Source organism: Carassius auratus, chromosome 27 (assembly GCF_003368295.1).
Source record: "Carassius auratus strain Wakin chromosome 27, ASM336829v1, whole genome shotgun sequence".
Classification (NCBI taxonomy): Eukaryota; Metazoa; Chordata; class Actinopteri; order Cypriniformes; family Cyprinidae; genus Carassius; species Carassius auratus.
The window spans coordinates 9559971-9577931 of record NC_039269.1 but is presented as its reverse complement, the minus strand read 5'-3'; the positions used below and the strand labels follow the sequence as shown (position 1 = coordinate 9577931).

Below are 17961 nucleotides of genomic sequence, written 5' to 3'. Positions count from 1 at the left end.
GGTGAATGGTGAAGTTCCTCCCCTCAGTGGTTGAGCTCTAAAAGAACAAATGTCAAGAGGTAGGTATATTGCTAGATATAGTACAGAGTAATGTTTCATGTAGCAACATTCAAACAGCTACATACATTTGCGGAGTAAAGCTGTCCAGGAGAACAGAACACCACCACCTCCTGATCATGTCATCCTGAAAAATAATAATAATAATAATATACACACAAAAATCATGCATGTCTGTTCAAATAACTTGACAAATGTGATGCCATACCTCTGTAAAATCGAACCTATGAACTAAAGCCATGTACAGAGTGTACTGTTACAATCCACAAAGAACAATAAAATGAGCAATTTATAACAATTATTAACAATAATTATTCAAATTGAACGTACCATGGATAAATAAATGATCGAACATCGCATTTCATATTATAAGATATTTACACAACCACTTTTACTCACCTCAAGCAATCAACGGAATAGCGTTATTACTCTGCTGCTGTAGTTGCCACCGTTCTGTTTGTTTCAACGCAAACTGCCCCCTGCTGGCTCGGAGGAAAATGTCAAAGGCGGGGAAAACAAATATGGGCGGGGCGACACGTGTCGCTCCGCCTCGAAGTGTCGCCCCGCCCCATCGTCCAGACTGCACTCTGGGGTTACTCGCAGGAGCTAACGTCAGCGTTCCACCAAGAGTAAGTATAAGTTGTTGAATTTGATATCTTGCACGAAATATTAATGATTAAATGCAGTTTAGTACTGACGTTTGTTCAGTAAGTTGGATAAATACTTAATTCATCTTCAGTAATTTTGGTTCACATGTTAAAATGACAGTCAAAATGAGTGTGCCGCTTGACTTAAAGATGCTGCAGCCAGATAACTTTATTACAACATGACATTATTATTATTATATATATATATATATATATATATATATATATATATATATATATATATATATATATATATATATATATATATATATATATATATATATATATATATATATATATATATATATATATAACGTTAATATCCCCTTGTCTGTCTTGCTATGACACAGAAATGTTTCAGAAAGCTGGCCCCTCTTTGCCATAAGGGAGGGGTCGTAACGTAGGCTAAAGGACAAGGAATGCTTTTTACATTTGATTTTTTAAAATACAATCACGGTTTTGTTTCTAAAATGCAAACTCAAGTTTTTTGTTTGCAAGTGAAAATGTATTAAGAATGCTGTGCAATGTGTTTTTGTCTTTGTTCTAGAAAAAAAAACACTTTAGAAAGTTCTGATGACGAAACAGACATTGAGATGAAGCGACAATATGAAAAAGCAAAAGTAAGTATTTTTACTGTAATATTGCTCAAAGAAATATATTTTTTAACTAATATATAATTGCCCTAATGTTTATGATTTTGCAGTCCTAGGATAAAATGTCCTCTTAATGATTATTAAAGAGATATAAAAAAATGAAAGATGTATGGTATTGTTTAAATATCAGTGGTTTGTATACAGATGTCCTGTTGGCCCTTCGTTTTTTTTTAACCTTTATTTAACAAGAAAAGTCCAGTTGAGTTAAATAACTCTTCTCACAGGGAGTCCTGGCCAAGACAGGCTAGAGCTGAAGATCTTTGCCCGAACCCGACGGGACCCGACGGGTTCGGGCTTAATTTCTATCATCTTACCCGGGCTCGGGCTTGCGCTCCGGTTTGCGAGGTAAACGAGCCGTCATGTGATGTGTTTCGATTAGCGGGAGAAAGATGCGAAAATGAATGCTGAGCAGGTGTAACGGAGCAGTTACGCTAATGTTGGCATTATTCTTTTATTAAATAAAGCAAATCCGGCGGAGCCTTTATCTTAATTTCGTTATTGCCAAATACCCATCTTAATTTAAAATTTATCTTAATTTAATTGTTTTTAAATGACTCGTTTTTATTGGTGCGTTGGTCTATTTATAGGTTAAATGAGCCTATGTCTAGAATGCTGAGATGTTACGATGTGACACAGGACTTATTTTATTTCTTTATTCCAAATTCCAAGTGGTCTAGTCTACGTTAGTTATGAGTAAATTATGTAAAAACATGAATAAATTGCTCATTGTTTTTCAAAAGGCAAAAGATCTGTGTGCGTGCGCACATTTGAATAATGTCGGGCTGTAAACGGGTTCGGGCTTTAAAAAAGCTGTCAATCAAAATGTACTTGTCGGGCTCGGGTCCTGTCGGGCCTAACTTTTAAGGCCCGATTACAGCTCTAAGACAGGCGGCCAAAAAAGTTGCAAATTAAAAACATAAAAAAAAAAAAAAATTACAATACACAGCAAAGCTCTATGTATACAATACACATTTAACTTAAGTAAAAACAAACATATAATTTAAAGGGGGGGTGAAATGCTCGTTTTCACTCAATATCCTGTTAATCTTGAGTACCTATAGAGTAGTACTGCATCATTCATAACTCCAAAAAGTCTTTAGTTTTATTATATTCATAAGAGAAAGATAGTCTGTACCGATTTTTCCTGGAAAAACACGAGCATCTGGAGGCGTGACGTGTGGGCGGAGCTAAAGAATCAAGAGCGCGAGTAGGCTTTTGTGTTGAGTGTGTTTGGAAGCTGTGGCATTACCTTGAGGAAAAAAACATCATCCAAAACAAATCATGGCTAACAGTCAGATTCAGCCATTTATTTATGATCCAGAATCAGATCCCGAGGCTGAAACTGAATGGGAGCAGCAGCAGCAATGACTCGCTCCGAGCGGGGCTCGAACCCTGGTCTCCGGTATGGGAGGCAGACGCACTAACAAGGAGGCAGAAATATTTTAAGCAGTTTTACTCACCGCCTGCGGTTCCAACACACGATCGTGACCCTTTTTCGTTGGGATTGCATCATCCTTAAGAAATAAACTATACGCAAATCCGTCGTCAAACTGGGCTTTGTTTGTATGACAAGCATCTTCGAAATGCAGGGAACAAACAAAAACACTTGCACAACTCTGTTGATGCTCTGTAAAAATAAACTAAATCCACTGGTCCCTTAATGCTGTTTCTCTTTTGGTAATCTGTGCAGGGTTGTCTTGCCCTGGCAACCAAAAACACACTCCTTTTGTGATATTTCGCGACGCTCTCACTCTGATCAGTGATTGTCTGTGCTCAGCCTCTCTCTGCTCTGCTATACGGGAGCATGCGCTCTTCCGGCAGAAGTGCCTTAAGACCCATATAAGGAAATTCCGCTCCATCTAACGTCACACAGAGCCATACTCGAAAAAAAACTTTCCGAAACTTGTGACAAACCGGAAGTAGTATTTTTGGAACAGAAATACTCCTTCAAACGTACAACTTAATTTTTGAAACTTTGTCCATGTTTAGCATGGGGAATCCAACTCTTTAACAGTGTAAAAAACTCAGTATGCATGAAATAGCATTTCACCCCCCCCCCCCCTTTAAATAGTACCTATTTAAAACAAGTACAGCGTTCATTCAGAGATGTCTTTAAGAGGTTTTAAAAGTACTAATAGATTGAAGTGATTCTAAATTTAAGGTGTTTTGAAGTTCATTCCAGACACTTAGTGCATACAATGAAAAAGCTTTTTTCCAAGTTCTTTTTTTGTTAATGGAATAACTAATAACAGTTTTTTTGACGACCTTGTCCTATAAACACTATTTTGTTAAATAAGTAAATTTTGAAATGTAAAGGGGTAATTTACCCATTAGTGCTTTAAAAGTAAAAATTAACAGATGGAATTTTCTTCTAAGAGAAAGAGGAAAGGCCATTGTACAGTTTCATACAGAGTGCAGTGGTGAGTCCTAACTGCCTACATCTGTAATGAAACGAAAGGCAGAGTGATATAGTACATCTGATTTTTTAAATAAAAATGATGTAGAATGCATATAAATTAAATTACCATAATGATTTATGTTAGTTGTTTTGTACTAATATGGAAGCATATGGGTAGCATTATTCAATTTGGGATGTAATATGCAAAATGACAATGCAATATGTAAAATGGCAATGCATTCCTGTATTTACATTTACATTTTCCAATACATTTGTGCAACGTTTGGTGCAAAATGAAAATGAAAATTAAATTACATCATTTTCATTTGCCATTTACTACACCAGTTTTAAAATGTAAAATGAATATTAATTTTAACGCTTTATAAGTTGCAAAATTAAAATGAAAATGTATTACAGAAATGATTAGATATGTTTAACATGTTAAAGCAAAAACTGTGGCAAAATGATCATTTAAATGCTTTTTTTCTTAATTGCATTAACACTCACAGTCAAGACACTTACGATTGCATTTTCATTCGGTGTCCCGCAATGAATGTAGCAAAACTCAATGTGCACATTGAAAATGCATTCCGAGCCGATCACGTGTCCCCGCCCTCGCGCCACGTCAATCATTGTGTGAACAAGGCAGGGCTTACAGAAGGTCAGAGACTCAAGTCTCAAGAAGAGGATTCAATCAAGTGAGACAACATAGACTAGGCTAGTAGCCGTGTTTCCACTATCGAGCTAGGACCGGGCGTGCTAGTGCGTGCCAGGGCCAGTCGCGTTTCCACTGTCACTTCCGGGGCTTGATCGTGCCTCGCCGGGGCTTCCTCGGGGCCAACGGCCAGGTTTTTTCGGCCCGACTAAATCCTTGGGCCAAAGCGGGCCAGTTGGGGCTAGAGGAGGGGTTATGAACAAAGACCGAGTTTCTCTGGGTCTAGAGAGCGTCAGCGCGGATCATTCAGAAAGATAACAGCTTTAACACCAGCATTAAAGACGTTTTAAAATAAGTTGAGCTCAAAACTCACTCTTAGTTAGCAGCAAGTGTTTGAAATAACTTGATCCGATGTGGATTATAATCATTAAACAAGGCAGAAATATTTATAAGCGATGTAAAAGACTATGCACGCTAAACATTAACGTTACTATAGTAAACATCCTAAATATGACCGCTTGGATAAATCAGACGTCAGCTTCTTATTCTCTATTATAATTGTGTATTTATTAAGTAACATTTTATCTGTCGTCTCTTTTCTTGAGTTTAGCTCCACGTTGCATATCATCAAAATATAATAATTATTTTTGTTTGGGAGATTTTATAAAAATAGAGAGTCTGCGCTGAGGATCATTTCAGAAAGATAACAGCTTTAACACCATTAAACACTTTTTTTTTTTTTTTTAAATAAGTCGAGCTCAAAACTCTCTTTCAGTCAGCAGCGAGTGTTTGAAATAACTTGATCTCATGTGGATTATAATCACTAAACAAGGCAGAAATATTTATAAGCGATGAAAAATATATGCACGCTAAACTTGTTACCATAGTAAAAATGGTAAAATATGACTGCTTGAAGAAATCAGACATCAGCTCTTTATTCTCTATCACAGTCGTGTATTTATTAAGTAACTTAATATTATATGTCACAAGCCTCGTCTCGAGAGTTTAGCTCACGTTGCTTATCATAAAAGAATATAGCCTAATAATGTTTTTGTTCGGGAGCTTTTATAAAAATAGAGATATTATCATTCATTCTAAATATGACGGCTATACTGTGGCTATTAAACAGAAACAGACTTGACTGAATAAGCTGGCTATTTTCATGAGCGTTAATTAAAACAATATGATCAATGTATCACTTATTCTATAGTTAAAACATGGATGCTTTTGAATTTGAATATATAACAAAGCATGCAAACAAACGGCCGCTTTTATCATCTTCGTTTTGTGATCGCGCATGTTCCAGTGACTTATTTCTGATAACTTCTCTTTGATGGTGAAATTTTGAGGTTGCACGACGTTGTTCTGAGAGGCGTGTAAAGGGCGTGTTTTAGTGACGTGCAGCGGTGCTCCAAGCTCCACTGTGGAAACCCTGCGCTATTCTGGCCTCGTGCTACTGGCCCGGGGCTATGAGCCCCGCCCGGCCCGCTTTAAGCCCTGGCTCGCACTGGCCCGACAGTGGAAATGCGGCTAATGATTGACGTGGCGCGAGGGCGGGGACACGTGATCGGCTCGGAATGCATTTTCAATGTGCACATTGAGTTTTGCTACATTCATTGCGGGACACCGAATGAAAATGCAATCGTAAGTGTCTTGACTGTGAGTGTTAATGCAATTAAGAAAAATAGCATTTCAATTATCATTTTGCTACAGTTTTTGCTTTAACATGTTAAACATATCTAATCATTTCTGTAATACATTTTCATTTTAATTTTGCAACTTATAAAGCGTTAAAATTAATATTCATTTTACATTTTAAAACTGGTGTAGTAAATGGCAAATGAAAATTATGTAATTTAATTTTCATTTTTATTTTGCACCAAACATTGCACAAATGTATTGGAAAATGTAAATGTAAATACAGAAATGCATTGCCATTTTACATATTGCATTGTCATTTTGCATATTACATCCCAAATTGAATAATGCTACCCATATGCTTCCATAGTACTAATGATAGTTGTTTTGTATGTTGTATATAACTGAGTTTTTATTTGGTCCAGAGACAAAAAAAAGTTGCAAAAGAGAGGATCCTCACTCAGTTGAAGGATACACTGAGGAAACCACTCCACTCCACTCCATGCAGAACCAATCCATTACATAGTGAGGAGGAAGTTGAATTCGAAACGGTGGACACAAACGTGGATTTGTTCAATTACCCAGGGAATTCTCAATCAACCGTATGTCGTTTCAAACCCTAAGCAATGAACACAAACCTTTGGACTGCGTAGTCAAAAATCATATTTTTTCAGGTTCTCCAAAGCGTTTTTTTTTTTGCAAGTAGAACATTACCATGCAAATCATTTTTATTTGAAATTGTATTTATTGTTTTAAATATAGGATACCTTAGATGCTGCTGAGGCAAGTGGAGAGAGCGTGGAACAGCCATTATTTGTCAGTGGTGAAGTGTTGAAAGCTTTGAAAGGTACAGTATAAAATACCTGAAATGAGTTGTGCTGAGGGATGCTATGTGGATAATTATGTCTTACATATACTATATATACAATAATACATGTGTGATTGTAATTTTCTATTGACTTAATTTGTATTTAAAGCAGTAAAAAGTGGTTGTACTGTATTTCATTTCTTTAGATAGATTCTGAGCATTAAGCATTTACAATCTTTGTAATCATTCTAAGCAGCCATCTTTCTTCATAACTTTTTTAATAGAAATCTTTTCGACACCTCTAGAAATCTCAACTGTGGCGTTTGGCATCTTGTTCCTACCCCACTTACGATGTGTTTTTACACGTATTACCTGTGGTGTGCATCAGGAGTGGAGCAGTACATGTATTCGTATTGAACCAACAAACAAGGGACTCATGCACAACCATCACAAAACAGAAAGACAGTCGAGGATCATCAGGTGACCACACAGAGTATTAAGAACCAAGGGTTCCCAAACTTTTGAGTGGGGTTATTTTAATAATTTCAGCAATTTTTTTTGTCTTGTGGACTAAATGTTAATATCTTTTATGTACAATATCTTACTCAGGACAGTACTAAATAAAAAATAACATGCATTTAGTATGATCTCTCTTATTTTTTGAAAATTACTCATATTTTCACATATCCCCACTGTATATGTGTGTGTGTGTGTGTGTGTGTGGTGTGTGTGTGTGTGTGTGTGTGTGTGTGTGTGTGTGTGTGTGTGTTAAAACACGGTGGTTAATTAAGTAAAACAAACAAATTGATCTGAAATATAGTAAATTATTTTAAAATTCATTCAGGTAAAACTATCAAACAACAATGTCTTAATTAATTAATTTATTAACAAACAAATTATATAAAACTATTGTCAGTGCACTACAAATAGTAATTTCTGTAATTTGGCGGGTCATATATCATTTTTTAAGGTTTTTGTTTCCCGTGTGCCTTTTCTTTGCCTTTTTCCTTTTCAGAATGGAGCTGCTTTGGAGTGTTTGATAGTATTTTGGGTGCTGACATATCGCTACAATTTGCAGAAACGGGACTGTCAAAACCTTGACATTCCTATTATCCGGGAGTTATGTCATTAAATTTGAGTAAAATCACTGGCTTTGCATATCCCGTGCGAATGCACATAACAAAATTAATGTGGGGGCAGTTTCAAAATCACTCATCATCCCCAGATAATACTAATCCCGTGCAAATAGGGCTTTAGAGAAAACGACATATACTCAAGCTGCAGTTTAGTTTAACTTGACTGTCATAATTGGTATGTCCTCAAAATCTGTTAGTTATAGTACATTTTAAACTATATAAAATACATATCCTCTTTTTTTTGCAGAAATTCCCACCTTAGTGCAGTGTGTCAAGGAACTAATATCCTCAATGAACAGAGGGATCGATACAGCAAGCACAAGCTCAGGGTCCTCCAGCGCAGCCCAAGAGATGGTATGTTATTGTATGTGTTTTGTGAAATACTAATCATTCAAAACAAAAATTTTAACTAGTTCTTAAGAACAAGTTGTATCCAGCATGATTGAGTAATTTAACTGCATACTGTAGACAAAAGCATATGTTAATCACAAAAAAACTTATTTAAAGAATAATTAAAATAAATCTAAATCATCTTGATTATTTCTCTGGGAGTATTGGAGCAGCTTGCTTCTACTCATTCATAGTGCTGACAATCACATCGATAAGTTAATATTAAACAATAAAATGGAGGATGGCATGGTAGGGCATCAGTATGAATAAACTATTTCATATATTGATATTTATTGCTAAGTTCAGCTAGTTTAGCTTTCTTCACAAAACTGCCGACAGTAATGCAGCCATCCTTTACTACAAAACAGATATGATCACACAGACTGTGAAAAAGGTCTCTTTTTGCCTAGAAAATCATTGTGTGTCTATATTCTAGCAACTTTATATCCTATAAGCATAAGGTGGATATTATGAATGATTTTGTGGCTATTCATAAAGCACTAATGTACTAATGTTTTTTTAATTACATTTTTTCGGCAGACACTGTCATATCCTAGTTTCCGGGCACATCACAGTACGAGGTTAGAGCCGTAATATGGCGAAAGTGCAATAATGAAAGTTTTGTTTCAAAAAAAAAAAAACACTGTAAAGGTTATTTTTTTTGTTGTTGTTGGGAAAGGAATGTGAAAGTAAAGAAGAAATGTATGTTTTGTTCATATAAGATACATACAGTAATCTGTAGTTTAATCATTTTATTAAAGGGTTAGTTCACCCAAAAATCAAAAAGTTCTTTGTATTTAGTACCCGTGTGTTGTTCTAAACCCTTAAGACTTCCATTAACCATTGCATCACAAAATATTATATTTATGATGTAATCTGAGCGCTGGGTAAGTCTTCCATTGACTTCCAAGGGGCTTAAACTTGCTCGATCAGAAATCGTATTAAGACATTGTTTGAAATTGTCTAAGTGACTCCAGTGGCTCAACCATCCATTTATCAAGCGACGAGAATAGTTTTTGTGTGCCAAAAACAAACAAAAATAACGAATTTATTCCAATATCCATTTACTCGTGGTGTGCTTGAAAGTTGTTTACGTAGTGTATCTGCACGAGCTTCTGGGTTCTACAACAATGTATGTGCGGTTCCCACTGATCTGTTTTACAGAAAATGTGTTTTGATAGAAGCAAAAGCCAAAAACTATGTTATTCCACTCCCAAATAATATAGAGAGAGATTAAATATGAACTGACACATGAATGAGAGATATGCATATTGCTCACTGAGCCTGTTCGTGCCCTTATCTGGATATATGTTGTTCCTCGTTTTTCTTTTATTTTGTATGGTGCAATGGTATGGCTCTGTGGAAGCACCCTAAATGTTGTTGTACCAATGACAATAACGTCTATTCTATTCGCTTATCCTCCAAGCTTGCAAGTTTTTTTTTTTTTTTTTTTTCATAAAATGTTATGCAATACAAAGCAAACAGTCAGAAAAATACAGTTGTCATGCCTGTTCTAAATATTAACTCACAGACAGTGTTAAGTGAATTATTTTTGGTTACTGTGAAATTATTAAACTATTTAAATATCTGTTTTCTTTTATTGACAATAAATGTGGAAAACAATCATATTGCAATTTTGTATAGCAAAAGGACACTTTTAAGTAACATACTTAATGTGATAGTAGTGCATTTATAGTATAGCATAAGCACCTACAAGTTATGAAAATCCATCTGTTAATCGGTGTGATCGCTGCATGCTTTTTCAATGCAAAAGACTTCTGAATATGTGTACTATATCAATTTAGTATTTAGTGTATTTAAGTATACTTAAGTAGCACAATTAATTTAACCTATTGCTAATATATTGTAAACTAAATTAATTTAGGTTAACTATCTAATTACACTTAAAATAAATTTCAGTGTTAGTGCTATTTAGTATATTTATATAGTGTACTGAAATAGCACATTTGTGAATACATTTCTAACATATTTCTGTTGAAATAATTTAATTTAAACTATCTAAAAGTACACTAACAATGAACTATTATTAATGCATTAAAAATGTATTTGTAAGAAATACAGTAATAAAACTATTCTATGTAATTCTTCAATAGTATATCTTATTTATATGCACTTAAAATACATTTAAAATATCAATGTTATTTAGTACACTTTCTTAATTACACTTAAGTACTACTTTAGTATTTTCACTAGGTGAAAATAAAGTGTACTTAAGTGCACTAAAAAACACTTAATTACAAGAAAGTAATCTGTAGTACATTCTTATTTTTTGTGCTAAAAACAACTGTAAAAACAATACATTATAAATACACTAATTAAAAGTATGTTTTAATTTAAATAGTAATTAAGTGTAATTAATAAAGTATACTAAAAGCCTTATTTAAAAAAAAATTATTTTTAGTGCATTAACAAAAAAATATACTTTTGAAAAAATAGTGTTTTTAGTGTATTTCTTACAAGTACATTTTAACACATTAAAAATAGTTCATTGCTAGTGTACTTTGATAGCTATGTAAAAGTACACTAACAATGAACTATTTTTAATGCGTTAAAAATGTACTTGTAAGAAATACACTAAAAAAACTCTTCTGTCTATTTTTTTAAAAGTATATTTTTTTATGCACTAAAAATACATTTTAAATATAAATGGTATTTAGTATACTTTATTAATTACACTTTAAGTACTACTAAAGTAAAAATATACTTTTAATTAGTGTATTAATAGTGTATTATTTTTACAGTTGTTTTTAGCACAAAAAAATATGAATGTACTACAAATGTACTTTCTTGTACTTAAGTGTATTTTTTGTACACTAAAGTACCCTTTTTTCACCTGGGGAATGCGGTCTGTTATTTCTTGATAACACACCGCTGTGCGGAGTATAACAGATCGTTGCCATGAAAAACAGAGCGTTGCTATGGACTCACAGGATTCTATCCGTAGAGACGGAGCGTACTATTTTCTTTAGCGGAAGCTGAGGAGTCACGTGCCGATTTGGGTTGATTTGGGAGGGGTCTGAGCCGGTCGGCCCTGATGGCAGGATACGCTATCTGTTGCCAGGGGCAATGCCTTCAGAACTTCACAGAGGCGCGACTAAACATTTCAGAGCGCTTTCATTTTTGCGCATTTATTTTGTCGGCGGAACAGATCGAGACGGATCTACGAATACGCGAAAGAAAAGGAAGAAAGTAAAGGGTATGAAGTTATTTTTGATTCAAAACAACTGAACACCTGTGGCAGTGCGATTTGTAGTTGTAAAGAAAAGCCACACATGTGTATCAGTAAATTTGAAGCCACAGAGAGAAATGTTTTAAGAGTTGCAAACCTGTAGACTTTTTTTTCTCTCCTACAAACACAACACAACAGTTACACCTTCTCAAATTCTTCATTGCAGGTGCACAAATCCTATTCTACAAATCACACATTTAGAAACTCGTACGCTCACATTTTTGATACAATTGCTGCAGTGAATGTGGTGCAAAACGCATTTACACACCCGCATCAAGAAATGTGAAGTCGTGGAGAAATGTCAGTACGTGAATTCATCAAATGAGAGTTGCACACTTGTAGAATATTTTCTCAGAAATGTCTTGTATATTTTTCTAACACAAACACAAAGTACATAACTACAGCTGCTTGACTCTGCTGCGATGAATCTCATATATCTCATATATCTCGTATAGCTCTTCTGATTGAAAATCTGTAATCTCTAAATTGTCCCGCCCACTACCTCTACAGATGCACAAATCACTTTTGAACCAAATATCTCGGTGCAAAAGGGAGAGCGCGAAACTTGTCACTTGAAAGCGAAAAACAGTGTTTGAGATTCATCGCAGCAGATTCAAGCAGCTGTAGTTATGTACTTTGTGTTTGTGTTAGAAAAATATACAAGACATTTCTGAGAAAAGGGCAGTTGCTCAAGCCCCCTTTGATGTCTATGTGTGCACGTGCCTGCTGAATGCACTATTCAGCCCTGCTAAATTTATTTAAAACCTGCTTCAGCACACCTGCCTGTATCAAGCAATCTTGAGGGGCTTGATTAGCTGCTCCAAGTGTGTTTGATTAGGGTAACACACAAAACTATTTTTGTAGCTAAAGTCTGCTGGAAAGTGGGTTGCCAGGAACAGGGTTGAAGGCCTAAAGAATAAGTTTTAAAAAGATAAGTTGAAAGGTTCAATCATTTAATCACATATCTATTTCTGTGTGAAGCATATTAGCTTCAGTATGAATTTCGTTACTTACTATTATTAAATGAAAAATATTATACATTTTACAGCTCCTGATATTTTATGTGCCTTTTATTCCATTACAGATATTCTTGTATGCTTCCTTGAAAATCTGCCAAGGAGAGTAAATGATAAAACAGATCCAAGTGAAATGAACACTGCTGAACCAGAGAGCACACATGTTTGTGAACCAGCCTGAACTGGATCTCAGCAAAGATTCTCAGCACATCATCTGAGTTTTTAAATATGTCACTCCACGGTCTGTCCAGCAGAGGGAAACAGAGAGCACAAGACCTTCCACAACTTCCTCCAGCATTTATTTGTATCCTTGCTCAGTCTTTAAGTCAGAGTATCAAAGTATCAAAGTGATTCTTGGTTTATTGTGTGTGTTGCTGTGAGAGCTGACGGTCTTGTTCTTTGCATTTGAGGTCTACACACACACACACACACACACACACAAATCAGACTTCAAATGCAAACTCTACTGACCGCCAACCCAACACATTACAAAACTACATTTACTGTTCCACAAAACTTGTAAAACATGTAAATCATCATAACTCCTTATTGGCTGCTGTACGATTGATCCATTCAGGTAATGTGATTATCCATTGATATCTTATTGAAACTTTATTTTACTATATTGCACTTTTTTATGTATATTATAATAACTATTAGCATTAACTAGAGAGTAGTAAATCACAGTTAAGGTTAATACAGTATACAGCTATTTTACAGATAACTTATATGATACATAATGAACAGATGCTACAAGATGCAATTCATATGATTTCTCCATGGTCTCAGTGTCTTTCACTCCCAGTATGACAAAGAACAGGGTCTCCTGAACTCCTGTCCAAACTTATGGATCCATTTATTTGCCACTGAAAAGAAACAATGTTTACATGAAATGTAGTAATTTTAACATAGATGTACAGTATTTATAGATTATAGAAGGTAAGAATATAAATAATATATTTTAAAACCTACCCCATTTGTTTCCCCATAACACAGGGCATCCAGCATGCTCTGTTTTCAGATCCACATTTCCATTCTTGTGGAGGTTGTACCAAAACACAGCTGAACCCTTAAGCATTAGAGAATGGATGCATGAATATTACTTTTGTACTTTTAAATTAAACTATACTTAAATAATTTCTTTATTATTATAATATACCACAGAACAGTGATTTGAGGGTTTACCTGTTTTGGTTTCAATGCAATTCCAACTTTAGTGAACGCAGTGGCGCCCCCTTTCTCCACATCACTCATCTACAGCAAGAACACATTATTTACTGTTCATAAGGATTGTACAATACAGGTAATGTGGCAAACGGCGAATAAGTAATTCATATTTACATTGGAATTCGGAGGGCCAAACTTACATAAATTAAGAATGTAGCAATCCTTCCAGTCTCATCATTCTGTGAGATCAAACATTAAGTTATGTTGCAATGATTTTATAAGTTACTTGTCTTTTATCAAGCTCTCAATAACACAGAATAGAGCTATTCAGTTTGAAGATCTAGGTTAAAGGGTCATGACATTTGCCTTGATCATTTGGCATATAAAAGCTTGACACTCGATTATGCTGTATGCGAGTGCTGCATTGGATCAAAAATAAATAGAAATTAATAGTATACTGATCTTACCCATTCATCATAATGTGGTTCATATTTGCCACCAATCCCATAATTCTGAACCTGGAAAACGATAAAGCAACAGGTGAAACAACACAGAACATTTCAAAAGGAAAATACATGTTAATCCTGAAACGAAGTAATCCTGAAAACGAAGTACGATAAATGATGTAATATAAAATAATTTTTATTATTATCAGCCCTCAGAGTGCTTAAATCAATGTTGCCTGGAAGTCTATAATATTATATTGTATTGTATTATATTATATTATATAGTTTAAGAGAATCTGACCAAGCTAGCTTCCTGTGCATGAGCAGGTTGTATTTCTTATTTACTATGACCTTACATGTAGGCGTTCAGCTGATTCCATGGAGAGTCCTGTGATGTCTGCAATCCTCTGATTGACACGAGCAACCACAGGGTGGCCTTCATCTAGAATAACACTGAAAACAAGAGAATGATTTTTATATTTGATCAAATTCAACCACATTGTAACTGGTTTACATTTTTCTTCCAATAATAAAAGTGAAGCAATATAAGTGCTTTAACTTAACAGAAATGTAATGCAGATATTGGAAACATAATGGGTAAAAAATTTGATTATCACCTTTGAGAAGTACGGATCTTTGTTACCCCCCCTTTTGTCTTAGACCTAGAAAGCTACAGGAGACCACAAAAGGTAAATGGAACATAAATATATATATATATATATATATATATATATATATATATATATATATATATATATATATATATATATATATATTTCATTGCATCAAGATGTGTCTTTACTAGAATTAAGAGGCCAAGATGACTTTTAAAAGAAATGTCCATACTTTTACCAATTAAACAGCACAATAAAACATCAGAACAAGATAATAGATTCTAATAATACTGATAATCAAATTTGATGTGTGTGTGTGTGTGTGTGTGTTAGATATTCACTAGAGGTCTGGAGATATTCTTCAGGATCTCTATCTCTGTGTCTGAAATAATGTCATGATATCTGATGATTAGAGGCTCGTCCCACTCCACTTCCTCTTTCACTGGAGCATACATCAGTCTGGGGTTTCCTCCACCTGTGCTGTACCTACAGGACAGCGCCCTCTGCCTCCTGGAGGTCTGATTTTATAAAATATAATAAACAGCCAATCAACACACAAAGCTTCACACTGACTGTTTGTAATTTAATGTCAAATAATCATTTTAAATTAAGCCTTTGCACTTACCCTCTCATCAACCTCTCCTCTGCACAGTCTCTCATATTTACTTGACTTTGTGTTCAGTGTGAATATGTCAGGGTTTGAAGTCCTCTGGAAGCGAAGGAGTCTATACTGGTTCAGCAGAACTTTGACATCATTGTTAGTTGGGTCTGAGGCAAAGAAGTTCATGGCTTCAAAAGTCTAATTGCAGTTAGAGTTTTTTAGACAACCTCATATACATAAATATCAATAAACTTAACGTATTTTCAGCACTATAAGCCACACCGAATTATAAGGTGCACCTTCAATGAATGGCCTATTTTAGAACTGTTTTCATATATAGGGCGTACCAGATTATAAGGCGCACTGTCGTTTTTTAGAAAATTAAAGGCTTTTAAGTGCGTCTTATAGTGCGGAAAATATGGTAATGGCACCATAAGCTCACCCAGATTTGAAAGCTGTTGGCCGAAGTAAATTGCCACAGGTATGCTGCCAAAATGATAGGCTGAGTCACTAATGTAACGGAGCAACTCTTCCTTAGTAATTGTTGAGTATTCTGTTAATCTCTCCAGACTGTACATAAACCAGAGAAAGGCATGCTGGAATTTGTGCTCAGTATAAGCGAACAACCCAACCACATAAGCTTCATTTGCATTTAAAGACGTTTCTGTGAAATGAAAAATGAAAGCATCAATCAGACTGGAATTTGTTTTGAAAGGAAAAAAGTGAAACTCTTGCAATGAAACCACATTGGCGCAGACAGTTTACCCTTAGTGATGTTGTGTGGGTAGAGTTTGTAGAGCTCTTGCAGACTGATCAGTCCTAAAGCTGCGCCCTTCAAATCTTCTACCTGTGGGATCTGTGCATATTCCAGCAGTATCTGATACACGTTGTCTGATTTTCAAATATGAAGTTTAATATAAGTTTAATACATCTTGAAAGCTTTTATCACTGTTTTACTCTTTCATCAACAGTTCTCAACATTTCTTATCCTATTAACAATAATATACAATGCATGTTTAGACATTTCACTTAAAAATACTTAAATAAGATCTCACGTTTATCAAGACTATTTTGAGTGTTTTTTTCAATCTTCAACCATTCATCTCTCAGTCTCATAAGGAGTTTAAAAGCTGCCACAGGGTCTTTTATTTCCTCAGGGTCCACAGGGTCTAAGTATGTGCCGAGTTGAAGAAGAAGAAGATCTCTGGATTGAAGATAAAAGTTCATAAAATATTGTTGTGTCTAATAGATGTATTTAATAATAAAATCTTGAACTAAAACCAGATATATGATTGTTGTCACAATTAGATTCCTATACCAGATTGTTGCTGGAAACTGAAAAGCTCTTAATAAAAAGTACTTTCATGGTTTATATAGGGAATGGTTTATATTTCACCTCTTCATTCCCTTTACAATTTCTTCTTCAGCATCAATGTACAAACTGAAGGTCCCCAGAAGGAAGTTCTCCTCTTCAAAAAGTTGTGAAATTTTATCTGTAAAACAATTACAAGACCTTTTTATTGTTTTTATTTATTTTTCAACATAACTGTACATATAATGAAAACTGTTTATTAGTAAGAAAAGTCATTAATGGAATCGATTGATTGTAAATCTGATAAAGTGTCTCACAAAATAATAAAGAAAATCATTTCAAGGCAGCAGTATAAGCACATTAGAGAATTAGGGATAGAACAGTAAATGAACAATTAATTTAAATGAATAAACTCAATAACTGACATTGAATCCAAAGATAATAATAATATACCTGTTGAAGTGAAGAATTCACCTCTAGCACAGACAACCAAAGAACACACCATAAGTACAGTCACTTGCTTTATGGCCGTCATCATACCTTCAATACCTCAAAACAAAAACATGCATCTAGAAGGGAACCAGCAGAGCTTAAATACAGAGTGTTTATGTGCATCCTTTTATAAAGACACACCTGCATTACATCACCTGCCTGAATTTTTCCAACTTCTCAGTAGTGCACTTGAAGACTTATGAAACGAAAGTGAAAATTAACATGAGTGAACTCTCGTGACAACAATGATGATTCAAAAATAGTCTTTCATTTTTTGTATGTACTAATTATGTACCTAATAACTGGACAAACATTGTTGGGTCTGTTTGATCATGTTTTAAAATCATTTTACACCCCATACACAATGGACATATAATTTTTTGTTAATACATATTTACTGTAACTTTTTCTATTAGTCATTTGTTTACAATCTCGTGCGTGTTTGTTGTGCAATCATATTTTAGGCTTATTTGAAATTAGCTACTTTCCGAAAATTCTGTAGGAACTAGTCCGCCCACTTCTTCAACAGCAGGAACAGGTTTCACAACCAATTCCCTTCATCTCATCATAGGATGTCAGGTTGACATATAGACAAATGTGTTTCACATAGCGGTTTCACTTGTCTAGAAGTGGTATGTGGAACAATTCAGACACAATTTTCCAAATTTCTAGCGCCTTTTT

The 17961-nt window shown here is 34.7% G+C and overlaps 2 protein-coding genes across 3 annotated transcripts; one reads left to right on the top strand and one right to left on the bottom strand.

The window, feature by feature from the left end:
• Window positions 1-1092: 1092 nt before the first annotated feature.
• LOC113045408 (uncharacterized) lies at window positions 1093-12852 on the top strand. 2 transcript variants are annotated; one of them, XM_026205794.1, is made up of 6 exons: window positions 1093-1324; window positions 6474-6650; window positions 6811-6895; window positions 7162-7336; window positions 8240-8346; window positions 12717-12852. In XM_026205794.1, exons 1-6 carry the CDS (start codon window positions 1229-1231, stop codon window positions 12827-12829), a joined length of 753 nt encoding a protein of 250 aa, XP_026061579.1. In that variant the 5' UTR covers window positions 1093-1228; the 3' UTR covers window positions 12830-12852. The 2 variants fall into 2 exon arrangements, with proteins under 2 accessions (XP_026061579.1, XP_026061580.1); XM_026205795.1 differs by lacking the exon at window positions 7162-7336 and having other exon boundaries at window positions 12717-12825.
• Window positions 12853-12948: 96 nt separating this feature from the next.
• LOC113045391 (prolyl 4-hydroxylase subunit alpha-1-like) lies at window positions 12949-17355 on the bottom strand. The gene is made up of 14 exons (XM_026205767.1): window positions 17242-17355; window positions 16873-16969; window positions 16532-16680; window positions 16242-16367; window positions 15919-16140; window positions 15501-15643; window positions 15217-15393; window positions 14879-14931; window positions 14618-14714; window positions 14283-14333; window positions 14016-14054; window positions 13834-13902; window positions 13621-13717; window positions 12949-13514 (listed from the first exon to the last, which is right to left on the bottom strand). Exons 1-14 carry the CDS (start codon window positions 17324-17326, stop codon window positions 13444-13446), a joined length of 1476 nt encoding a protein of 491 aa, XP_026061552.1. The 5' UTR covers window positions 17327-17355; the 3' UTR covers window positions 12949-13443.
• Between the last annotated feature and the right edge of the window lie 606 nt (window positions 17356-17961).